A 26,037-nucleotide genomic window follows, 5' to 3' on the forward strand; every position below is an offset into this window, starting at 1 on the left:
CCCAAATAAGCCTGAGCACTTCCCCTAATGGTCATAAATAAATCACAGGCCATGGAAACTTCAGTTATTAAAATTGATTTATGACAGAGAATTCAATGTAGAAATAGTCTGTATTTTGTGTACCAAATTAGTTGACATAATTTACCGATTGTTTACTCACCCCAGGCCAGCTTGGGGTCCAGCATGCTGAATTCCTCAAGAGGGATTCAGATTGCCATGAAGCACAGATGGGTCTCTCCACTAAACCCACAAGCTATCAGAGGCCTGGGAATTTCAGATTCACTTGTTCCATGGGGGCTACAGGATACATCAGGCAAGAACTCTCCCCCAAAGGAGATTCTCAATGTCTGATTTAAAAGAAGAAAACATAAGGTCTTCTCCAAGAGATAAGGCATTTAAAGGAAAAAGTGATGTGGAGTAGAAAGTAGTGTCTTAAAAAAAGGTACAGATTAAAGATTAAGATAACTCAGAGGAAGTTGGAATTAATATGTGCTGTGACACCAGGAAAGGTATTCTTAAGGGAGTGGGACTGAAAATATTATAATAGAACCTTAAATAATGGGTAGGGTTTAGATAGCATCACCAACTCATTGGACATGAATTTGAGCAAATTCTAGGAGATGGTGGAAGACAGAGGAACCTGGCAGGCTGCAGTCCATGTGGTCACAAAGAGTCCAGCACAATTTAGTGACTGAACAACAGTTAAATCTGTAGGGCTAAGAATGTGAGGTTAGGAGGGAAGAGATTCCAAGTGCAGAAGCAACATGAGCCGAGGCACAGAAGGAGGAAGATTATCTCGTTTTCTGACTCTTGGAGTGATACCCACATACAGACATTCACATGGTTTCCTTCCTGCTCTTGTTCCTGGGAAAGAAACCATCAGTCATCCCCAGTGAGGGTGATCCCCCTGTGGAACTGAGATTTGGCCAGGATTGTTACTTTACCCACCACTGGTTTAGACAGGTTGGGATTATGGTGACCTTTTCCTCGATTATACCAGCTGAGGACTGTGGGCAAACACTTTTGACATTAAAATCCTCTCTGTTCTTCTTAGTTTCATCTCTGTGCCAACTTTTTTCAAGAAAATCCAGTTCCTTCTTCCCCGTTTGGTTCAGCGATCACAGTGAAATCTGCAAAGCCAGTCATCAAGCCAAACAACAAGCATTTCCGGAGCACCGTGGGGAGCAAGGTACCCAGAGAGTGGCTGAGGGCAGGGATCAGGGCTGGGTGGGACCATTCTGGGCCTGGACACTGTGCTGTGCTCAGTCGTATCTGATTCTTTGTGACCCTTTGGACTATAGCCTGCTAGGCTCCTCTCTCCATGAGATTCTCCAGGCAAGAATACTGGCATGGGTTGCCACACCCTCCTCCTGGGGATCTTCCAGACCCAGGGATCAAACCCATGTCTCTTATGTCTGCCGCACTGGCAGGCAGATTCTTTACCATTGCATTACCTAGGAAGCCATGGACATGGACACTGGCACTGGGTTTCTTCAAATCTAATATAAATGCAAAGAAGAGTAGTAGTTCATCGTCATGGTGCCTCCACCTCTAAGGCTACACGCACCTGAGCAAACCGTATGTTTGCACAATAACCTGACTCACTAAGCCCTTGGCTGTTGGGGAGTATTGGACAGAGAACTGCTCTGTCCGTAAAAGTAGGATATGCTGAGATAAACCTAGTCATAGACTAAAACCTTTCATAATAGATGTTGATGCATGAATTTCATTTTTCCTCTTCTTGAGTAACTTATCAAGGTTGAACCTCTTTTTTTAACTTTCTATTTTATACTGGAGTATAGCTGATTAACAATGTTGTGATAGTTTCAGATGAACAGCAAGGGACCCAGCCATACATATACATGTATCCATTCTCCCCCAAACTCCCCTCCCATCCAGACTGCCACACGACATTGAGCAGAGTTCCCTGTGCTATACAGTAGAGACCCATTTTTCTTTTAACCTTCATCTAAGCGTTATATTCAGGGCAATGTTTGTCACCTGACCTTGTTTCCTAGTTCCGCAGCTCTCTGTACTTGCTCATGGAGACACTCAACGCCACCACTCCCCACTATGTCCGATGCATTAAGCCAAATGATGAGAAACTGCCCTTTGAGTAAGTGTTCTGCAACAGAGGAGGGTGGGGGCAAACACCGAGAAAGCTGTCTCTGTCATGATGTTGGAGAATTTGCTTATAATTGTCTAGAACTTTACTATTTCTGGGTTTTTAAATGATTCAAAACAAGTCTGCCCTCTACATCTAGTATTAGTTCAACCCCTCTGGCTAAGCCGGCTCATCTCCAGGATTAAGCAAAGGGGCTAAATCTGAAAGAATTATTCTACGGCTAGGGCTTATGCAACTGAGAAAGCCAGAACATTTTCCTTGATGGTAAAAATTTGTATGTGTTTTCAGTAGAAAGGCTGTAGAGGGGTCTGAAGTTTTGCCTTCAAACCTGGCATGAGGTCTTAAGCTTGTTTTCTGGGGCCCCAAGAGGAAGACCCGAACCCATGAGTAGAAGTTACAGAGGGTCTCTTAGGTGACTCGAGCTGAGAGGCACCTTAGGGGCTCTACTGTCCTGTGTCTGGGGTCCTCAGAGGGTCAGACCTAGGCCAGAGGGCCACCTGGGGAGTGTCTTGTACAGGGAACATAGCAACGTGTGGGTGCTAGGATGGGTGAACTTGGATGTTTCTCTCACTCTGGTTGTCGTTTCCCCACAAAGCTGCTCCCTGCCCTCTTGGTCAGAATCAGCTGCTCCCAGAGGAGATGCTTTCAGTTCTTCCCCATTGAGAATAATGTTTACTGGGGGTGTATCATACAGGGCCTTTATTATGTGGAAGTAGGTTCCCTCCTTACCACTTTCTGGAGAGTTTTTATAATAAATAAATGTTGAATTTTGTTGAAAGCCTTTTCTGCATCTATTAAGATTAGCATATGGTTTTTTGGAGCCCTCTAGATGATCATACTATAAAGAGTAAAACAGATGTTAAAAAGTTAGTTTGAGGTAAATATTTTGAAAGTCAAATTACTGAAATTAAGTTACTGTGTATCTACCAAAAACTTTTAAACATTTATTCATTTGAATCTAAAAACTGAAGCAGATTTTCATGATCTATTTCTCCTAAATGTTTGTTATTTATTAATTGTTTTCTTACAATAATTTAAAGTTTTTTTATCAAGACATAAAATATTTTTAAAATGTTGTGGTTCAAAATTATAGTAAGTACAGAACAACAGTTTGGATGTAGACCTAGGGAATACATTCATCTTAGCCCAAGTGATGGCATACCATCATAATGAAGAATGGTAGATTAAAGAAGTTCTATATTTATGTAAGTATATATATTCTGCTTCATATTTATTATTTTAATAACCTAAATTTCAATAGTTTACTTTTAATTGGAACTATTCTCAAATGTCATACATTCTTCAACTATTAATTCACACTGGATAGTCTTTAGAAAGCTGATTTGAAACTCCAAAAAAAAAGTAACAATCAACTGGTCCTTTCCGTGTCCTCAGTGTGGCTTCTGAACTGTTCCACAGAGGTGCTACCCTCAATGACATCCAACATGTATTTATCAAGTATCTGCTGGGCTTGGGGGTCAGACAGGCAGATCCTGGTCCCCAGGAGCTCACAGTCGGGGCAGGTCTGCTACACTGTTTATGGGCCTGTTTGTCAACTATGATGGTTTAACACGTGATCAAATCGTCCTTAAGGTTTGACTCCAAAAGAATTGTTCAGCAGCTGCGAGCCTGTGGCGTCTTAGAAACGATTCGCATTAGTGCCCAGAGCTACCCTTCTAGGTATGTTGTCAGCTCCTCATGTGGGGGGAAGAGTGTCCAACTTCAGGTCTGTGCTGAGAACCAAGGCAGGGAGGAACTGCCTTGTGTTCCGGCAGATCTGTCCATAAGATATCCCACCATGCTGTGGGAAGGTCAGAGAGGGTGATAGATGGGCAGCATGGTAGACAGAGGCCACCGTCACCACCCGCCACCCCATCTGTCCTAGTGAGGGTCACCTGCTGCCCCCCCAGGGCTCCTGGGACAGTGGTCTGGAGGGGGCGGGGGAGACAGTTGTTGAAGTGGAGCATTAACAAAAGTCATCCAGGGAGCACACAAGTGTGCTCAGGTGAGGCTTGGGCGGTGTCCCAGCATCTCTGGGTCAAAGGTCAAGGCCCCCAAAACAGTGGCAAGTAAGCCTGTGGGGTCCACAGACAGCATGTGCTTTCCTCCAGCCTGCCTCCTCAGGTCTGCCTTGGTTTTCCAGGTGGACATACATTGAGTTCTACAGCCGCTATGGGGTCCTCATGACCAAGCAGGAGCTTTCATTCAGCGATAAGAAGGAAGTGTGCAAATTGGTCTTACACCGGCTCATCCAGGTCAGTCCTCCTTCCTGGAATCAAGGGCTCCCAAGCACTTGCCTCATCTTTGCCTGTGTCTCGGGGCCGTAAATGTCATGAATGCCTGGGAAGAAAGAAGATGTGCCCGAGTGTCTGTGTGCTAAAGAGGTCAGAGCAGACTAACTCATGGAGCATCATCTCCCAACAGCAGGACTCGTCTTCAGGGTCCCTCCCCTACCCCACTAAGTCCTCCTGTCCTGCTGGACTCTCCTGCAACCCAGCAACTTCTGTGGGCCTAACTTATGTTACACATTCAGCTACACAGTCATTAAGCCAGGTCGTGGCTCTCAGTGTGGATTTAGAGGGTTGTTGAAGCCATGAGTTTTGACAGAAAAGAGATGGGGGAAGTAGCTCTGATGGCCAGGAGAGGAGTGGTGTCCAGTTCAGTTCAGTTACTCAGTCATGCCTGAAAATGGACTGCAACATGCCAGGCCTCCCTGTCCATCACCAACTCCTGGAGTTTACTCAAACCCATGTCCATTGAGTCAGTGATGCCATCCAACCAACTCATCCTCTGTCGTCCCCTCCTCCTCCTGCCCTCAATCTTTCCCAGCATCAGGGTCTTTTCCAATGAGTCAGCTCTTCGCATCAGGTGGCCAAAGTATTGGAGTTTCAGCTTCAACATCAGTCCTTCCAATGAATACCCAGGACTGATCTCCTTTAGGATGGACTGGTTAGATCTCCTTGCAGTCCAAGGGAGTCGCAAGAGTCTTCTCCAGCACCACAGTTCAAAAGCATCAATTCTTTGGTGCTCAGCTTTCTTTATACTCCAACTCTCACATCCATACATGACCACTGGAAAAACCATAGCCTTGACTAGATGGACCTTTGTTGACAAAGCAATGTCTCTACTTTTCAATATGCTATCTAGGTTGGTCATAACTTTCCTTCCAAGGAGTAAACGTCTTTTAATTTCACGGCAGCAGTCACCATCTGCAGTGATTTTGGAGCCCAGAAACATAAAGTCAGCCACTGTTTCCACTGTTTCCCCATCTATTTGCCGTGAAGTGATGGGACTGGATGCCATGATCTTCGTTTTCTGAATGTTGAGCTTTAAGCCAACTTTTTCACTCTCCTCTTTCACTTTCATCAAGAGGCTCTTTAGTTCTTCTTCACTCTGCCATAAGGGTGGTGTCATCTGCATATCTGAGGTTATTGATATTTCTCCCGGCAATCTTGATTCCAGCTTGTGCGTCTTCCAGTCCAGCGTTTCTCATGATGTACTCTGCATATAAGTTAAATAAGCAGGGTAACAATATACAGCCTTGATGTACTCCTTTTCCTATTTGGAACCAATCTGTTGTTCCATGTCCAGTTCTAACTGTTGCTTCCTGACCTGCATAGAGGTTTCTCAAGAGGCAGGTCAGGTGGTCTGGTATTCCCATCTCTTGAAGAATTTTCCACAGTTTATTGTGATCCACACAGTCCAAGGCTTTGGCATAGTCAATAAAGCAGAAATAGATGTTTTTCTGGAACTCTCTTGCTTTTTTGATGATCCAGCAGATGTTGGAAATTTGATCTCTTGTTCCTCTGTCTTTTCTAAGACCAGCTTGAACATCTGGAAATTCACAGTTCATGTATAGCTGAAGCCTGGCTTGGAGAATTTTGAGCATTACTTTGCTAGCATGTGAGATGAGTGCAATTGTGTGGTAGTTTGAGCATTCTTTGGCATTGCCTTTCTTTGAGATTGGAATGAAAACTGACCTTTTCCAGTCCTGTGGCCACTGCTGAGTTTTCAAAATTTGCTGGCATATTGAGTGCAGCACTTTCACAGCATCATCTTTCAGGATTTGAAATAGCTCCACTGGAATTCCATCACCTCCACTAGCTTTGTTCGTAGTGATGCTTTCTAAGGCCCACTTGACTTCACATTCCAGGATGTCTGGCTCTAGGTGAGTGATCCCACCATCATGATTATCTGGGTCGTGAAGATCTTAATTGTACAGTTCTTCTGTGTATTCTTGCCATCTCTTCTTAATAGCTTCTGCTTCTGTTAGGTCCATACCATTTCTGTCCTTTATCGAGCCCATCTTTGCATGAAATGTTCCCTTGGTATCTCTAATTTTCTTGAAGAGATCTCTAGTCTTTCCCATTGTATTGTTTTCCTCTATTTCTTTGCACTGATCACTGAGGAAGGCTTTCTTATCTCTCCTTGCTATTCTTTGGAACTCTGCATTCAAATGGGTATATCTTTCCTTTTCTCCTTCACTTCTCTTCTTTTCACAGCTATTTGTAAGGCCTCCTCAGACAGCCATTTTGCTTTTTTGCATTTCTTTTCCATGGCGATGGTCTTGATCCCTGTCTCCTGTACAAGGTCACGAACCTCTGTCCATAGTTCATCAGGCAATCTGTCTATCAGATCTAATCCCTTAAATCTATTTCTTCCAGTGTATAGTCATAAGGGATTTGATTTAGGTCATACCTGAATGGTCTAGTGTTTTCACCATTTTCTTCAACTTTAGTCTGAGTTTGGCAATAAGGAGTTCATGATCTGAGCCACAGTCAGCTCCTGGTCTTGTTTTTGCTGACTGTAGAGAGCTTCTCCATCTTTGGCTGCAAAGATCAGTCTGATTTCGGTGTTGGCCATCTGGTGATGTCCATGTAGAGACTCTTCTCTCGTTTTGTTGGAAGAGTGGTGAAGAGATGGCAAATGAAGAAGAAATGAAGCCTTTCCAGGCACCTCTGCCCTTCTGTGAAAACCACCTGTAAGTGGCTGGAGCTCCCCAGCAGCCCAGTTGAAAATCATCCACAATGCAAACATCCCCCCTCACCCCACAGACACAACTCTCACCCTCCTGTCCACTTCTTCTTCCAAAAAGTCTTTAAACAAAAAAGGCAAAACATAAACTTCCAGGTCACAATCAGTTTTCCTCTTTATGTCAAAGAACAGAGATGTCAAAATAACAATATTGGTGGTGTGTTTGGATCTCTAAACATCTTTTGCAAATACTGCAGAAAATTTGACAGTTTGTTCTGATTATGTCATTTTTCTCTTCCAGGATTCTAATCAGTACCAGTTTGGTAAAACCAAAATTTTCTTCAGAGCAGGGCAAGTGGCTTATTTAGAAAAACTCCGGTTGGATAAACTGAGACAGGGTTGTATTGTGATACAAAAGCATGTCCGTGGCTGGCTCCAGAGAAAAAAATTCCTCAGAGAGAGACGAGCAGCCCTGATCATCCAGCAGTACTTCCGGGGTCAGAAAACCGTGAGGTACGTTGAAACCAGGAGTGAAAATTGGGTAAGTGTTAGTTGCTCAGTCATGTGCCACTCATTGAGACCCCATGATCTGTAGCCTGCCAGGCTCCTCTGTCCATGGAATTCTTCAGGCAATTGGAAATTGGATAGCTATTCCCTTCTCCAGATCTGCCAGACCCAGGGATCAAACCTGGGTCTCCTGCATTGCAGGCAGATTCTTTACCCTCTGAATTGGAACCAAGAAAACTTGAGCAACTGTACGACTTTCTTCCCTATCACCTCCAGGGCCTCTTTTCTCCCAGGACCCAGGTGCAGATGTGTGTGTGGATGCACAGGTGGCTGTGAGCCTCGAGAGCAGACGGGTGTGTCCTTGGGGGCAGGTGGTGCTGACTCTGCATACTGTCCCCACACGGCAGAGGTGGCAACCAAGACCTTGATGAGGGAAAGCCCAATCAGGGTGTTGCTGAAGAGGGCCAGAATTCCTGGGGAGACCAGGTAGACAGGCTGAGCCGCTAGTCCTTGGGAACTGAAAACGCCAAAGGGTGATCAGGATCCAAGTGAAGCTTCTGAGTAAGGACACCACTGACCAGTCTAACTTGCAGGTAGTGGGGGCAGACCATGCCTGAGGAGACCGTGGCAAGGCTCTGCCTGCAAGCAATGAGGCCCCTGGGTAGGGCTGCCCGAGTGGAGGACACAGCCATCCCACCCCTCTGTGAGCGTTCCCAAGAGGCTGTCCTGGGACGGCCAGCGAGACGAGCATCCTTCCTGGATAGCACTGCGTGCATCTCTGTGTCTGCCCAGCCTCCCTCCTTCCCTTGCTGTGATGGTAGTAGGAGAGCCAGGTTTTTAAAGATAGGCTGTGTAGCTCAGGTTCCCTCATCCTGAGCCTTATGCCTGACCGCCAGCAGTGTCTGGGCTCCTCCACGTGACTGACACACCACAGCCTTCATCTCAGCCCACCCCAAACTGGGCTTGCCATTCCACCACCCTGCCCCTACCTCCTGGCCCACGCTCCCCTAGGCAACCATCTTACATACACTTACAGTCAGCCTCTCTCTCCCTCTCAAGCCTCTGGTTTCAGTTAATAGCAGGAGTCCCCAGGGCAGGAAATTCCAGAGTTACTGTCTTCCCCAAACTCATGCTTCCTCCGTTTGCCTCCTGTGTCTGTCCTGCTTATTTCATTCCCACACCCCTGCCCTGCATGGAGCCTTCATCATCATTTGTGTTTCACTCTATAGCACAGCCCTCTACCCGCTGCCTCTCCTTCCTGACTTCTAAAGCAGGGCCTCATAGAGCCCCTGCTCCTGCCTCTCATGCTTGCAGTGGCCCCTGTTTCCCAGGGAAGGGCACTCAGCCTTTGACATGGTACTCATGGATCCCTATGGCTTGGATGGAGCCATAAGCACAGACGCTCTGAGAGGACAGGGATGATACTTGCCTGGTTACCTCTGCATCCATATCTAGGACCCAGCACAGTGAGTGGCACATAGTTTGTGTTCAGTAAATACATATTTTGATAACAAACAGTCCCCATCTATTTTTTCTCACCTCACTAACTACCAGTTTTCTCCATGTATCTTATATTCTAGCAACTCCAGACAAATTCTCTTCTTCTGAATGTTTCAGGCACTGCTAAGCCTCCATGTCTTCACCTGTCCCTTAGTCTGAAATGCCTTTTCCAGCCTTTACTGTCTTCAGAAATCCTACTTTTCTGTCAAGCCTGGCTGACATGTCAGTTCTTCCCAAGCAGAATGATAGTTCAGTAAGATCTCTCTTACAGATCTTTTAGTAGTAATTTTATTTTTCTTCTTATCCCACTTGACCATCTCTAAGTCTGTTTTACGAGGTTGTAAACTCTGCAGGTAAGAACTTCCTCCTCACCTCCAGGCCGTCAGATAGGAGTTGACAAACTTTTTCTGTAAGGGCCAAATATTTGGGCTTTTGGGAGTCTTGCAGTTTCTCTCACAACTATTAAACTCTACCTTTGTAGCATGAAATCAGCCATGGGCTATATGTAAATAATAAGTGCGGCTATATTACAACAAAATGTCACAATAGCAGGTGGGAGGGTGCAGCTGTGGCCCCAAGGCCATAGTTTTTCAACCCCTGATCTGGAGGTGCCAGCATGATCTCCCACATGAATGACTAGATGAATGAGCAAGCGCAAAGCCAAAGCACAGTTATGTTGTCACAGCCTCTGTGGGTATGTGAGTGATGGTGGGGTGATCAGCCTGAATGTGAACAGTGGCATAGTTCCCCTGTGGTGCCTCGTTCCTGGAACAGATCCATGTTCGGATCAGGATGGAAAGAAGAAGTAATAACACTGATCTTGACTAGACGTTAGCGTAAACCATTCCAGTGTTTAATGCATAATTTGCAGAACTTTGGAATACGCCTCAGTTAAGAAGTATTGTGCGAGCTGGTTGCTCTGGGGTGGAAGTCAGTGCCCCATTGGCAACAGGTTTACGCTGCATTCTTTTTAACCAAGGAAAGCTGTTACCGCCACCGCCTTAAAAGAAGCGTGGGCAGCCATTGTCATTCAGAAGTACTGTCGAGCGTATCTCGTCCGCAACTTGTACCAGCTGATTCGTGTGGCCACCATCACCATCCAGGCCTACACCCGAGGATTCCTGGCAAGGAGGAGGTATCAAAAGGTGTGACTTTCTGAGATATGAATGTCTGTTCATATGTGTCTGCTGCAGCCAGGATTTGGTTTTTGTTTCCAAAGTCTAGGTAGGAGAAAATATCTGCAAGTGATGCTACCAACAAAGGATTAATTTCCAAAACATACAAATAGCTTATACTACTAAACACTGCTACTGCTAAGTCGCTTCAGTCGTGTCCAACTCTGTGCAACCCCATAGACAGCAGCCCACCAGGCTCCCCCGTCCCTGGGATTCTCCAGGCAAGAACACTGGAGTGGGTTGCCATTTCCTTCTCCAATGCATAAAAATGAAAAGTGAAAGTGAAGTCGCTCAGTCGTGTCTGACTCTTAGCAAGCCCATGGACTGCAGCCTACCAGGCTCCTCCATCCATGGGATTTTCCAGGCAAGAGTACTGGAGTGGGGTGCCATTGCCTTCTCCTACTAAACACAACCCAGTCAAAAAATGGGCAGAAGACCTAAATAGACATTTCTCCAAAGAAGACATGCAGATGGCCAAGAGGCACATGAAAAGATTCTCAGCATCACTAATTATTTAGAGAAATGCAAATCAGAACTACAGTGAAGTAGTACCTCACACCAGTCAGATTGGCCATCATCAAAAAATATACAAATAATAAATACTGGAAAGGTTATGGAAAAAAGGGAACACTCCTACATTTTTGGTGGGAATGTAAATTGGTGAAGCCACTATGCAGAACATATGGAGGCTGCTTAAAAAGCTAAAAATAAAGTTACCATATGATCCTGCAATCCTGCTCCTGGGCATATATCTAGAACAAATTCTAATTTGAAAAAATCCACCCACCCCTATGTTCATAGCAGCGCTGTTTACAGTAGCCAGGACCTGGAAACAACCTAAATGTCTATTCACAGATGAATGGATAAACAAGATGTGGTACATACATACCACATACATACCGGAATGTTATTTGGCCATTAAAAAAGTGTGAAATAATGTCATTTGCAGCAACATGGTTGAGGCTTGAAATTATCATAGTAAGTGAAGTAAATCAGAGAAAGACAAATATCATATGCCATCACTTATATGTGGAATCTTTTAAAATGATGCAAATGAACTTATTTACAGAACAGAAATAGGCTCACAGACATCGAAAACAAACATAGGGTTAGTTACCAAGAGGATAGTGGGAGGGGAGTAGAAAAATTAAGACTTTGGGATTAACGTATATACACTACTATATATAAAACAGATAAACTACAAAGACTATACACAGAGTATACACAGGGAACTATATCTCGTAATAACCTATAGTGAAAAAATCTGAAAAAGAATATATATAGGTATAGCTGAATCACTTTGCTGTACACCTGAAACTCATACAACATTGTAAGTAAACTAGAGTTCAATTTTTAAAAATCTGAAAAAAAATAGGTAAACAGAATTGTGTGGGTTGATTACAAAAAATTGGTATTTCACCCTGTAGGAGTATTCTGGTAGTTACATCTTTCAACACTGAAAGAGTTGATGAGAAAAAACAGCAGAGACCCATTTTGCATTTCCCAAAATCTTCTTTTAAAGATGCTGAAGGAACACAAGGCTGTGATTCTACAGAAATATGCCCGGGCATGGCTGGCCAGACGCAGATTTCAGAATATCCGACGATTCGTGCTCAACATTCAGCTCACTTACAGAGTTCAGCGTTTGCAGAAAAAGTTAGAAGACCAGGTAAGTGTTCAGTATGCATCCTTCATATTTACTCTTTCTAACAGATTTATTTTAGTTCCAGACTAGTTCCTTAACTATGCTGTTGATGAAATAAAGTTATTTTAAGGCAAGACAATAAAAATTGAACATAAAATTTTCTCTGCCCTTTGAGCCACAGTGTTATCCCCGTTAGTGGATGTTGTGCATCTGCACTATACAACAACGGGATCCCCTTAGAGGACACAGAAATGTCTATTTAACACCCCGCCCCCACCCCCACAAAAGAAAGCAATTTCCTTCAGGTCCCAACTAGCAAGGTAGCCCCTTAAGAGATAAGAGTCTGCTCAAATCCTGTAAGGGGTCACAGTGATTTGCTATTTGCCTTGTTGGACTGTGTAAAATATCAATATTTTACTTTGATGTATAGCCCTTTGTCTCAAAAGCTTATATACCTGTGTTTTGACCTCTAACAGGTGGAACAGTCACCAGTTTTCTGAAAAACTGTCTCCTGGGTTATAATCCTCAGGTTGACTCAAATAAAATACTTTATTTCTTTTTTAGATTGACTATTGATTAATTTTTTGTTAACACTGTTAAGATTTATGCCCATGTTAGGAGGTTTAAACAGTTTATATGGACTACCTGAGCTAGGAAGCAGAAGTACACTGTAACAGGCTGATACACACAAGTGTGTAGGTTGCACACTGCACCAGGGCACCTGCCCAAGAAAGGAGGGGGAGCTGAAATCCAGTGTGACTTCACTTGCCAGCCCATGTGTCTTGGTGTAGAGTTGTACTGCCTTGAGGCATGAGTGTCTTTTTCTAATTTGCACAAAGATGCTACCTTCATGCCAAGCCATGCTCCCTCGGAGCTGCATTGGTCCACAGGAGTTGCCATTTTTTACTTCCCCAAAGGTCCATGTGGTCTGACTACAGCCCTGCCTAGTTTGGGAAGATTCCCCATTCCGTTCCTACTGATAGGAAAAAAAAAAACCCCAAACTCCATACACCCTCAGTCAGTGTGGGAAGGCTGTGTCCAGATCTATATAACTCATTCCTGCATCTGTCTCAAGTAATAATCAGATTCTCCTCCAATAAACTTTAAAGGTAGTGCTAAGCTGTATCATAGGAGTCCTTGGTGAGTGGGTGAATGTGCAAACCAGAAACTCGAGGTTTTGATACAGTTCCCCCTCCCTGTGTTGTGCAGCAGTCCTGCATATTATGTCGCTGGTATGGAACAGCCCTGAAAAACAGCCCTGACCAGCTGGGAGCAGGGCCTGTGGGAGACCCCACACTGCCTGAGCTGCATTCCAGGTATTCATGTACTAGGGCTGCCATGATAAGCCAGCACAGGCAGGGCAGCTTAAACAACAGATATTTATTTTCTCACGGTGCAGGAAGCTGAAAGTCTAGGATCAAGGTGTTGGCGCCTTTGGTCTCTTCCAAGGTGTCTTTCCTTGGCTTACACATGACCTTCTTCCCCATGTGTCTTCACGTCGTCTCCCCTCCCCTTACATCTGTCCTAATCTCTTCTTATAAAGACACCAGTCATACTGAATCAGGGTCCACCCATGTGACCTCGTTTTACCTTAGTTACGTCTTTTAAGACCAAATCTCCAAATACAGTGACATCCTGAGGTACTGGGGACTAGGACTTCAACATGTGAATTTGGGGAGATGAAGAGGACTCAGTTCAACTCACAGAACTAGGGTTGTCCTGGAGCTCCAGGGTTTGGACCAAAAGATCCCCCAACTCAGGAAAGCATTTGCCTGACCAGCTCTGCCTCCCTATTCTCACCGGGTGAAGATGCTTACGGGCCATTGTGATGATAATCATGGTCAGTGTAAAAAAAACCTCCCACTTAGATGAGAAGTTGCAAGAAGCTAATGGAACAGCTTCTTTATTTTGGATAAACCCCTGAGTATCTGATGTTTCTTTCCTCCAGAACAAAGAGAACCATGGGCTGGTGGAGAAGCTGACCAGCCTGGCTGCCCTTCGGGCCAGTGATGTGGAGAAGATTCAGAAACTGGAATCTGAACTGGACAGAGCGGCCACCCACAGGCAGAATTATGAGGAGAAGGGGATGAGATACAGGGCTTCCGTGGAAGAGGTCTGTGCTGGAAATGACTGTGGACGTAGCTTGTGAGTCTTTCTGTGGAAGAGATCATGGTGCAGCATTTCCCACAGAGATGACTTCTGCACAGAAATCAGATTTTGCAGTTGGCTTTCATTACCAGAGAAAGCCTGCATTTATGAGGAGGGAGATCTGAGGCCTAGAGTCTGGAGGGGAAAGGGGTAAGGGGAAGAGGAGACCTGTGCTTCAAGAAGCACACTGTGAGGTTTTCACTGCCTTCCACTTGTGTGGAGTGATGGAAGGCCTGAGAAAGGGCCCTACTCAATGTTTCCCTCTCATCCAGCATGACCTTGGTCTCCTGTCACTTGTCCACCTGACATGCACCCTGGAAGCATCATCCCCAGGGCAGCAGTGCAAAGCGTGGGCAGGTTTGCATCTCCGTGTCGTAGTAAAAAGAGCAGTAGATGTAAAAACCAGATGTCCCAGGTTGAGATCTTCTCTGTCTGGGAAACTTGGACAAGTCGCTTACCCTCTCTGAATTTTAGTTTCCTCATATGGAAGATGGGAATAACAAAAAGGGACTGACAGAATTACTGTGACGATAAAATTGTCACGTGAAATAGTTTAGCCAAGTGACTCATATAGCCCTGCAAAAGCGTGAGCTGATATTTTCAAACCCATTATTTATTACCATCCATTCTGCACCTTCTAAAGTCCCACAACACCCAGAGTGGTGACAGCTTGGAGTACTAGGGCATCCCTCTACCCTTCCCATGACCAAGTGCCCGGCGGCACTAACACAGAGGCTAGCATCTCCCACACTGCCAGTCACCAGTCATCAGCACCCAGGGGCCCCCCAGCTGCCAGCCCAGCAGAGACTTTGCTGGAGAACTACTGTGATCATACATCCTTCCTGAGTCATAAGACTCTCAAAGTGTGAATCCACTTTATATCATAAATTTCCTACATTTAATGTATGAATACCCTGGCTAAAGGAGTTGCCTTGACTTTGGGAAGACCTTGGATTTGGTTCTTTCTCCTTGATTTCAGCCCTTGTTGGATGAGGCTGGGAACTAGTGTCTATTGAAGTCACATGGAGCCCTTGCATGTGGAGCTAAACACAGCATCTCGCAGTGGGCTGCTGCCAGCTGTTACCTATGGATGGGTGCCGAGACCGAAAAATAACTAATTTAAAAATATGCAGGCAATGGTGATGAAACTCAAAGCAAGGTTTTCAGAAAACCATTTTTTCTCTTCCCTTTGCTAGAAACTGGCAAAGCTTCAGAAGCATAATTCAGAATTGGAAATACAGAAAGAACAAATACAGCTGAAGCTTCAAGAGAAGACTGAAGAGTTGAAAGGTAAAGCCCGAGGTGGCCCGATGCACATTCACCGGTTCACAAGCCTAGTCCTTCAGGAAATAGGCACTGGGTGGGAATCGAGTTTCAGGCTGAACCAGAAGCCTCTGGTGTAATGAGAACACTTTCACTCCACAGAAAATAACTATTTAAATTGTGGCAACTGTACCCTGCAGGTTCACCTGGCTTGTTTCCAACTTTTGTCAGCGCACAGTAGTCCCTGTCTGTGCCTCAGAATCTCCTGGGCCATTTGCAAAGTACAGATGGGTGGGCCGTAAGCCTGGAGCTCTTATATCAGAAGATGGGGAGGGGGTGATGACTGCGGGTAGTGGTAACAGGGATCGTTCAGAATCTCATTTTTTAAAAATTTTATAGCCATCCTCGTGCATTGTCAGGGAAAAGCTGGGATAATGTTTGTGGCTTGCCAAGGATTTGCACTCAAATTTTAGCTCTGGCCAAGTTACCCAGTGTAAGTGGTACCCAGTCCTGGCCCTGAACAAAGACGCCTCCTTAGCACTGAGCCACGTCAGCCCTGGGCTGTCAGGTGCAGACCCTTGGGACCAGCAGCGTCAGTTTCCTTTAGCGTGTGGAGCAGCCATCCGCAGCCTAGCTTGTCCATCTGTACTTGTCCAATTCAGATTCTAATTGCAGAATTCTAATTTATAAAAGATGACAATTACACTCTCATCTTAAGTCCCATTAATAATGAATACCACCTGATTGTTCTTACATTCTTACTTTCTTAAATGTGGCATGAAACAATCAAGGCATTGCTTTTCACACCTATTTCAAAGAGCATTCATTCTCTTTTCACAGAAAAAATGGATAACCTCACCAAGCAGCTCTTTGATGATGTGCAAAAAGAAGAACAACAAAGAGTGTATGAAATCTCGTTTGCTTTAAAGCCACTGCTTCCTTCTCTCTCTGTTGTTTTCTAATTTGCTTCTCAGCTTGCAGGTTGCAGATCACAGACACAGGAGAGCACAGTGCGGATATTTTTAGGAAGTGAGAGACAGCTTTGTGAGAGCTACGTCCCCAAGGGTGCACATTTCAGACACTGCACAGGTTCTGGAGTTATGGGCACAGTGGACCACTGGGAATATCTTGCTTTCTCTTTATTACCAAGACAGTGAGAAGTTCAGAGACTGCCACGTTTTTCAGCTTTAAAGTCCAAGGGTGAAAATTATTGCCTCTTAGACTGTCCTTCTTTGCCCTCTACCCACACATTGTACCTGTAAACTTGACTCTTGTCCCAGACAGTAAGTCGTGTCACTCACCTCACATAAGTTAAGGCAGGTCCAATAGCTCATGTAGCTCAATATAAAAAAAGCAACCCAATCCAAAAAAATGGATGGAAGATCTGAATAGACATTTCTCCAAATAAGACATACAGATGACCAAGAGGCACATGAAAAGATGCTCAGTATCACTAATTATTAGAGAGAGAAAAATCAAAACTACAATGAGGTATCACCTCACACCATTCAGAATGGCGATCATCAAAAAATCTACAAACGATAAATGCTAGAGAGGGTGTGGAGAAAAGGGAACCCTCTACACTGTTGGTGGGAGTAAAAATTAGTGTAGCCTTTATGGAAGACAGTATGGAGGTTCCTTAACTAAAATTAGAGCTACCATATAATCCAGAAATCCCATTCCTGGGCATATATCTAGAGAAAACCATAATTCAAAATATTATATGCACCCCAGTGTTCATAGCAGCACTGCTTACAACAGCCAGAACATGGAAGCAAACGAAATATTCATCAACAGAGGAGTGGACAAAGAAGATGGACGTATATATTAATACAATGGCATATTATTACTCTGCCACAAACAAAAACAAAATAATGTCATTTGCAGTGACATGGATGGGCCTAAAGATTGTCATACTGAGTGGAGTCAGACAAAGACAAATAACATGTGATAATGCTTTCATGAGGAATCTAAAAGAATGATAGAAGTGACCGTATTTATGAAACAGAAATAGAGTCACAGATTTAGAAAACAAATTTATAGTTACCAAGGGAGAAAGGGATAAATCAAGAGATTGGGGTTGACATATACTCACTACTGTATCTAAAATAGATAACTAATAAGGACCTACTGTATGGCACAGGGAACTCAGTGCTCTGTAATGATCTATATGGGAGTAGAATTTGAAAAAGAATAGATATGTATAACTGGTGCACTTTGTTGTACAGCAGAAACTAACATTGTAAATCAACTATATTCCAATAAAAATTAGTTAAAAAGACAGGTCCCCATAACCTTGAATTGTACCAGCCCCATGTTTCCTGTCTCAACAAACGCTTTGCTAAGATCTAAAGGCTCCAGTCTGTGCCTCTCTCTCTTAGGGGGTAAATTCACAGGTCTTTAGATCTCCAGACAGGGCTGCATGGCAGAGTGCTGGGAAGAGATGGAACATTCTTGGCATCTCTGTTGGAGGCTAGATGGCACAGTGCTGCCTTGGTGGCAGCATATACAACTTTCCTGTGAAGTTAGTTAGCAGAAGACCCTGGGTCTGGATGAGGGGGCCAGGATGCCAAGAAGTCAGGGGAGAGAGTGTCACTGAAGAACTCCAAGAGTTAATGTACACATACAGTGTTTCATGATCCTACATCAATTTTTTTTCTTTTGATGTACGTGTGTGCATATGTGAAAGTGGCTCAGTCCTGTCCGACTCTTTGCAGTGCTTTGGACTGTAGCCTGCCAGGCTCCTCTATTCAAGGAATTTTCTAGGCAAGAATAACTGGAGTGGATAGCCATTCCCTTCTCCAGGGGATCTTCCCAACCCAGGGATCAAACCCAGGTCTTCTACGTTGCAGGCAGATTCTTTACTGTATGAGCCACCAGGGAAGTCCTTTTGATGTGTAGCTGATTTATAATACTATATTAGCTTCAGGTGTACGACATAGTGGTTCAAAATGTTTATACATTATGCTCCATTTGTAGTTATTATAAAATGTTAGCTATATTCCCTGTGTTATGCAATATATCCTAGCAGCTTATTTATATCATACACAGTAGTCTGTACCTTTTAATCTCCTTCCCCTTTCTTGCTTCTCCACCTTCCCTCCCCCCACTGGTAACCACTAGTTTGTTTTTTATGAGTCTGTTTGCCTTGCTATATTCATTTGTGTTTTGTTTTTTTTTTTAATGTTCCACCTATAAAACACAGTGTCTTTTTCTGTCTGACTTATTTCACTATGCATAAGATCCCTCAGTTTCATCCATGTTGTTGCAAATGGAAATTTTTCTTTTTTATGCCTGAGTAGCATTCCATTGTATATATGTACCACATCTTCTTTATCCATTCATCTGGTGATGGACCCTTAGGTGGCTTCCATATCTTGACTATTGTAAATAGTGCTACTATGAACACTGGGGTGCATGTATTCTTTTAAAATAGTGTTTTCTTTTTCTTTGCATATATACCTAGGAGTGGAATTGCTGGATCATATTTACATCAGTTTTTAAATAGGACTAGTTAACTTTTTACCTTGAAAAGTCTGTTTTTCCATGAATTCTTAACTTTAGAAGAGAGGAGCTCAGCTCTTGGCATCTCCTGGTCATCTGAGGCCACTTAAGAGCGATCATTTCAAGCAGGGGCTAGAGAGCCAGCCTGAGCTCTTTACAGTCCTCTTCAGCACTCACCCACAGCTCAGTCTGGTCCCTGGTCAGCTGACTGGGAAAGACTTGTCCCATCACAACCCTCTAGAAGCTCAAGGGTCCCACAATCAGTGGGCACACTCCTGGTCAGCTTACAAGTCTTAAGATTCTCTTTACATAAGATTTATTTGCTTCTTCAAATGTATTTTCCTGGACTCAGGAACACTGTAGTTTTTGTTTTGTCTTTTTTTAAATCTGAAAACAAAGTTTAAATGTTTGTTAATATTTATAAGAAGAAAAGAAACAAAATCCTATTGGGAATATGACTCTCTTCCTCAGGATTTTCCCCATTGTACTATAAAAGCAAGTCATAAAATGGACTGAGTTGACAGCCCAGCAGGTGGGAAAATGATTTAATAAACTCACAGAGCTCCTTGGACAGCTTCAATTCTGACTGGGCCCCTGTGGGCTGTGTGGGGCTGGTCTAGGTTCTGTATCTGTCTGGGGTTATTTTCTTGGGCGCTTACCCTGTATTTAATTGCACAATCTTCTTACAAGGTATTGGCTTTCTGTGGCCTTTGAGGTACCTGGATTTGCTGCAGTTTATTCTAAAATGTTTGACAAGGTGGACCCTTTTCCTTATTAAATGTCCATATTAACTTGTTTAGGACTAAGCCAGGCTGTTCCAGGATCCTTGATTCTAGGCAGGAGACAGGACTTGGCAGAATGTGCCAAGGTCTTTGCTGAGTGAAGCGGTCCCTTTAGGGGACCATGTGGAACCAGGGTGGCTTGAGGGCTATAGTACCCCAACAACCATTGAGTCTTTAAGTTCAGCCTCCCTCTCCTGTGTTCCCTGTGTGTGATCACTGTAGAGCCACGCTCCTCTGATTCTGAAGATGTAAGAAGCTGCCTTAACCTAAGGGGACATAAAAACAGTCTTCTAAAAATAAGGCCACCATCCTCACAATAGGTCTTCACTTGGCTCTTCCTTTCTGAGTCTCCTTTTATTTCCAAAATGCTGTGTAGTTCTAATTAAGGGTAAAGACCTTAGAAATGGTTCAAATTTTTCTTTTGATGCTTAGACTTCTTGAAAAAAGTTTTGAACTGAAAACACAAGACTATGAGAAGCAGATCCAGTCTTCGAAAGAAGAAATTAAAGCTCTCAAGGATGAGAAGATGCAACTGCAGCGTCAGCTGGAAGAAGAGCGGGTCACCTCTGATGGCCTGAAAGGAGAAGTGGCCCGGCTGAGCAAGCAGGCAAAGGTAGGACTCCTCGCTCATCCACGAGCTTTTGGCTGATTTGTCTGACCTGTACAAGAGAGAGCGGCTTCATGTCCCCTCTGCTGCTGCCGCTGCTAAGTCGCATCGGTCGTGTCCGACTCTGAGCGACCCCACGGACGGCAGCCCACAGGATCAGCTAAAAGCATCCAAGCTTGTTTCTCCCTCCATTCTTCAATGCAAACCATTTTAGTGAGATTGGAAAATTTTTAAGCTTCCCCTAGATACGTGAAACACATGTTAATAGAATAGTTGTTACAATTACACAAATATCCTCTTTAATCATCATGGAATAGCCATGCTTAGTTTAGAAGATATGTCGTGGACTCATACCTGAATTTCTTAGCAGAACTGCCCATATTCAGACTCTGGGTTCTGATTTCCTACTGTTTAAAATAGTAGATTGGACTGTGGAATCCAGAAGGACCACATATACCTGTGAGCCATTCATCCTTAGCAGCCATGTAAGACTGATGTCAATCTGGGAGTCACATCATCTGGCTGCAGTTTGTGTTTTACGAGATTATGTGGCTGTCCTTGGGGTGAAGTGAGTGAGAGGAAACCACTCACTTCCTCTCTGGTAGCTAAAACTATGATCTAAACTCTTCAGTGTGGTATATTAAGGAGATTAGTCTGATTTTCAAAGAAAATAAACCGATTATCATCATTTATACATGTTATAATAAGCCTATAGGTAAATACCTATACCTAAATAAGGGCTTCCCTGGTGGCTCAGTGGTAAAGAATCTGCCTGCCAATGCAAGAGATGCAGGTTCAATCACTGGGTCTGGAAGATCCCTTTGAGAAGCAACCCACTCTAGTATTCTTGCCTGGAAAATCCCGTGGACAGAGGAGCCTGGTAGGCTACAGTCCATGGGTTGCAAAGAGTTGGACACGACCGAGCAACTAAATAGCAATAGGTAAATACAGATATGACTTGGAACATTTACTTTAACAATACAGAGAGTGGAGCTTGAGGATGGATAGTCCTAGGTCCTGGTAGCTCGCCCTGTGACCCTGAACAATCCGTGTAACCCTTTTGCATCTTCAGTTTTCTAGTCATTCTACTCACTTCATAGGCATGTTACAAGGGTGAGGTCATATATGTAAAATGATCAAAACATGCCAACTTGATCTCCTATTTTACCCACTGTGGAAACAAAAACTGTATAAACACTGTTTAAACACTTAGGCCAACTTAGAAAATATCCAGAGATGCCAGGGGAGTTCGGGGGAGCATGGATACAAGTGTGCGTATGGCTGAGTCCCTTTGCTGTTCACCTGAAACTATCACAACATTGTTAATTGGCTATCAGATCAGATCAGATCAGTCGCTCAGTTGTGTCTGACTCTTTGCGACCCCATGAATCGCAGCACGCCAGGCCTCCCTGTCCATCACCAACTCCCAGAGTTCACTGAGACTCACATCCATCGAGTCAGTGATGCCATCCAGCCATCTCACCCTCTGTCGTCCCCTTCTCCTCCTGCCCCCAATCCCTCCCAGCATCAGAGTCTTTTCCAATGAGTCAACTCTTCGCATGAGGTGGCCAAAGTACTGGAGTCAGCTTTAGCATCATTCCTTCCAAAGAAATCCCAGGGCTGATCTCCTTCAGAATGGACTGGTTGGATCTCCTTGCAGTCCAAGGGACTCTCAAGAGTCTTCTCCAACACCACAGTTCAAAAGCATCAATTCTTCGGCGCTCAGTCTTCTTCACAGTCCAACTCTCACACCATACATGACCACAGGAAAAACCATAGCCTTGACTAGACGGACCTTTGTTGGCAAAGTAATGTCTCTGCTTTTGAATATGCTATCTAGGTTGGTCATAACTTTCCTTCCAAGGAGTAAGCGTCTTTTAATTTCATGGCTGCAATCACCATCTGTAGTGATTTTGGAGCCCAGAAAAATAAAGTCTGACACTGTTTCCACTGTTTCCCCATCTATTTCCCATGAAGTGATGGGACCGGATGCCATGATCTTCGTTTTCTGAATGTTGAGCTTTAAGCCAACTTTTCACTCTCCACTTTCACTTTCATCAAGAGGCTTTTGAGTTCCTCTTCACTTTCTGCCATAAGGGTGGTGTCATCTGCATATCTGAGGTTATTGATATTTCTCCCGGCAATCTTGATTCCAGCTTGTGTTTCTTCCAGTCCAGCGTTTCTCATGATGTACTCTGCATATAAGTTAAATAAGCAGGGTGACAATATACAGCCTTGATATACTCCTTTTCCTATTTGGGACCAGTCTGTTGTTCCATGTCCAGTTCTAATTGTTCCTTCCTGACCTGCATACAAATTTCTCAAGAGGCAGATCAGGTGGTCTGGTATTCCCATCTCTTTCAGAATTTTCCACAGTTAATTGGCTATACCCCAATACAAAATGGGCTTGCCTGGTGGCTCAGATGGTAAAGAATCTGTCAGCAACACAGAAGACCCATGTTCAGTCCCTGGGTTGGGAAGATTGCCTGGCAAAGGGCATGATAACCCACTCCTGTATTCTTGCCTGGAGAATTTCATGGACAGAGGAGTGTGGTGGGCTACAGTCCATAGGGTCACAAAGAGTTGGACATGACTGAGCTTAATGACTAGACAATGTAAAATAAAAAACAATTTTTAAATGGCCACACAAAAATTCACCAGTTTTGATGTTTGTTTGTTTGTTTGTTTTTCAATTTCACAGGCAAAATTTTATCTGTCCCAAACACTGTTACACCACACTTCAGTAACAGAAGCTGCAGGTTATAGTCTACACATATATTTTCTCCTTGTTTTTTTAATTAAAAACAATAGTAGCGATCTAGACACATGGCTTTCCTGTTTCAATCCCCACCCTCCTTTGTCATGAGTTACAACTCCATGAATGGGTAACATAAATGGAAGGGTTCCATTGTTCAGTGATGCTTCTGTGAGGTGCTTACTTTCACAGATAAGGTGTATACCCTTTTCTCTTCCACTTCCATTACTCTATCTGCCACCTGGGATGTGGGTGGGAGACTGGGGTTCCAGCAGATATTTTGAACCACAAGAACAGGAGCTGCTGAAAGGCATGGTGGAGTAATTGAGCTGGAAATTGCCTGGGACCATTCTCTCAGTCTTGGATTTTCTATCTCTGTGTTTTAATCAATAACAAAAGAAGGGCACATCTCATTTTTATATTAGCCAAACCTAATCTCAATTGATAAGCCTTCTTAAGAATTACTATCAGTTTAGGGAGATCATATATATAAACATCTGGCCTTACATCAGTTCCAGCTCATCTCTGAAAATTGTACCTGAAAATTGAGTCATATAAACTAAAAATACTTTGACTATGTTTTCTGTTAAATGCTTGATTTTTAAAGCACATCCCTCCCCATTTTTAAGGCAAGCTGCATATTCAGCTCTGTTTATAAGTACATTTTAAGGAAAAGTAATTTAAAAGCTTTTGTGTTTAATGATACAAATAAATAGCAATCACTTTTTAAAGATGTTGTGAGAGCCAGTTGGACGTGACTGAGCTCAATGACTAGATAATGCAAAATAAAAAAAAATTGTTTAAATGGCCACACAAAAATTCACCAGTATTGATAAAGTTTTTTTTGTTTTAATACACACTGATATGACAACTGTCACAAAAACAGAAAAAAATATCCAGGAGGGGTTATTCATCTCTGTACAGGCCCCACATCTACACAAGTACAAACCTGAGCTCACAGGTGAATGCAGGCAGAATGCAGCCTCCTCCCCACAAGCAGCCTTGTCCCCCTACTGGACTCAGGCCATGCCCTCCTTGCCAACTCCCACAGACCCTGGCCCTGCCACTCGGTTCCATCTAAGCCTAGCTGGAGCCCGAACCCTAAATAGCTGATGACTCTGCCCACTTCTTTGCGTGCAAGATTCCATCATTGAGTGAGAGAGAACTTGGCCCTTGTGCCTGGGCTTCTCTCAGCTCCCTCACCTCCCCATCCCCACCCCAAGCAGTAAGGACTTACTTTTTCCCTTTATATAGTAGGGGGGCTAACTCGGTTGATACAACCAAGTACATGTGAGAATAACAGTAGCTTAGACAGTTAAACAATACTTTATGGCCAAACTTTATGAGCAGTGATGGCTTAACAAGATTTTAACTGAGAAACTGTGGTGAGGACAGCTTGCGTAGATAAATACACAGTACTAGTGTTCCCTTTGTCTGCTGTAAATTGTGACAGCCCTTTTTTCTTCACATGGTTCTGTCATTGCTGGGATTCAGACGATCTCTGAGTTTGAAAAGGAGATAGAGTTACTTCAGACACAGAAGATAGACGTGGAAAAACATGTGCAGTCCCAGAAAAGGGAAATGAGAGGTAATGAAAATATGAGTCACTGAGTCCATGGCGGGCAGGCTGAAGGCATCATAGGTGTCTCCACTCGGGCAGTGTGTCCTTTGGTCTGAGGCTGGTTGGTTGGGTATATGGAAGGTTGAATAGTTGGTTGGCTTCATGATTGGTTGGTTGGATAGCTGGTAAGTTAGCTGATGAGATGGTTAGCTAGAGAGTCTGTAGGGCTAGAGGACTGGGCCCTAAAAAAGGAAATGGGAAAATAGAAATTATGCAAAAATGTAATTTATTCCAGTTCTGCCTTTTCCCCTCAGAAAAGATGTCAGAGATCACCAGACAACTTCTTGAGAGCTATGACATTGAAGATGTAAGAAACAGGTAATCATTTTTGCGTGAACAAGTATTTAGAAACACGTAACACGTGAGAGAAATGAGTCTCTCACCCTCTTCATGTTTCAGGCTCTCTCTGGAAGATTTGGAACATTTAAATGAGGATGGAGAACTTTGGTTTGCTTATGAAGGACTAAAGAAAGCAACACGGTGAGAAATTTCCCTCAGGATTTTTCATGGTTTTTCAGAGACAAAATACTATTGCAAAGTCAAAAATTTACCTTTCATAGATTTGATTGACAAAGTAAATTCCTTACAGAATGGTCTCATAATTCCTGGGATGATTTCTTCAAGGATTGAGCAGTTAGTTTAATAATAAAGAACAATATCTTTGTGGGATAACTGGCCAAGTAGTAAAACACATAACCTATTAAATGAAAACTGATAGCAAACAAGTTAGCCAGTGTTGCTATAGATATATTGTTGTTATTGTTTAGTCACAAGCCATGTCTGACTCTTTTGTGACCCTGTGGACTGCAGCATGCCAGGCTTTCCTGTCCTTCACTGTCTCCCGGAGTTTGCTCAAACTCATGTCCATTGAGTCGGTGATGCCATCCAACCATTTCAACCTATGTCACCCTCTTCTCCTCCTGCCCTCAATCTTTTCCAGCATCAGTGTCTTTTCCAATGCGTCCGCTCTTCGCATCAGGTGGCCAAAGTATTGGAGCCTCAGCTCAACATCCATCCTTCCAATGAATATCCAGGGTTGATTTCCTTTAGGATTGACTGGTTTGATCTCCTTGCAGTCCAAGGGACTCTCAAGAGTCTTCTCAGCACCACAATTCAAAAGCATCAATTCTTCAGCATTCAGCTTTCTGCAGTGCAGGAGACCCAGGTTCAATTCCTGGGTTGGAAAGATCCCCTGGAGAAGGAAAGGGCCACCCACTCCAGTATTCTTGCCTGGAGAAGCCCATGGTCAGAGAAACCTGGCAGGCTACAGTCCATGGGGTCGGTAGAGTACAACACAACTTAGTGACTTCACCACCAGCCTTCTTTATGGACCAACTCTCACTTTCACTTTCCTAGACATATAGATGTGTTTAAATTTAATATGTTTGCTTTCTTAAAATTAATAAACTATTTTTAGAGCACTTTTAGGTT

At 43.7% G+C, this 26,037-nt stretch overlaps 1 protein-coding gene across 1 annotated transcript in view; it reads left to right on the plus strand.

Annotated features, from left to right (window-relative positions):
* Window positions 1–26,037, plus strand: part of MYO5C (myosin VC) — a 117,713-nt gene that overhangs the window by 56,254 nt on the left and 35,422 nt on the right. The window contains exons 15-28 of the mRNA XM_055537948.1: window positions 1,055–1,189; window positions 2,019–2,116; window positions 3,719–3,805; window positions 4,269–4,380; window positions 7,401–7,612; window positions 10,086–10,251; window positions 11,804–11,950; window positions 13,875–14,039; window positions 15,271–15,364; window positions 16,178–16,241; window positions 20,056–20,236; window positions 24,480–24,573; window positions 24,861–24,924; window positions 25,006–25,086. Coding sequence (XP_055393923.1) covers window positions 1,055–1,189; window positions 2,019–2,116; window positions 3,719–3,805; window positions 4,269–4,380; window positions 7,401–7,612; window positions 10,086–10,251; window positions 11,804–11,950; window positions 13,875–14,039; window positions 15,271–15,364; window positions 16,178–16,241; window positions 20,056–20,236; window positions 24,480–24,573; window positions 24,861–24,924; window positions 25,006–25,086 — 1,700 coding nt within the window. The remainder of the gene's footprint in view (window positions 1–1,054; window positions 1,190–2,018; window positions 2,117–3,718; window positions 3,806–4,268; window positions 4,381–7,400; window positions 7,613–10,085; window positions 10,252–11,803; window positions 11,951–13,874; window positions 14,040–15,270; window positions 15,365–16,177; window positions 16,242–20,055; window positions 20,237–24,479; window positions 24,574–24,860; window positions 24,925–25,005; window positions 25,087–26,037) is intronic.

The sequence above is a fragment of the Bubalus kerabau genome, chromosome 10 (assembly GCF_029407905.1).
Source record: "Bubalus kerabau isolate K-KA32 ecotype Philippines breed swamp buffalo chromosome 10, PCC_UOA_SB_1v2, whole genome shotgun sequence".
NCBI classification, from domain to species: domain Eukaryota; kingdom Metazoa; phylum Chordata; class Mammalia; order Artiodactyla; family Bovidae; genus Bubalus; species Bubalus kerabau.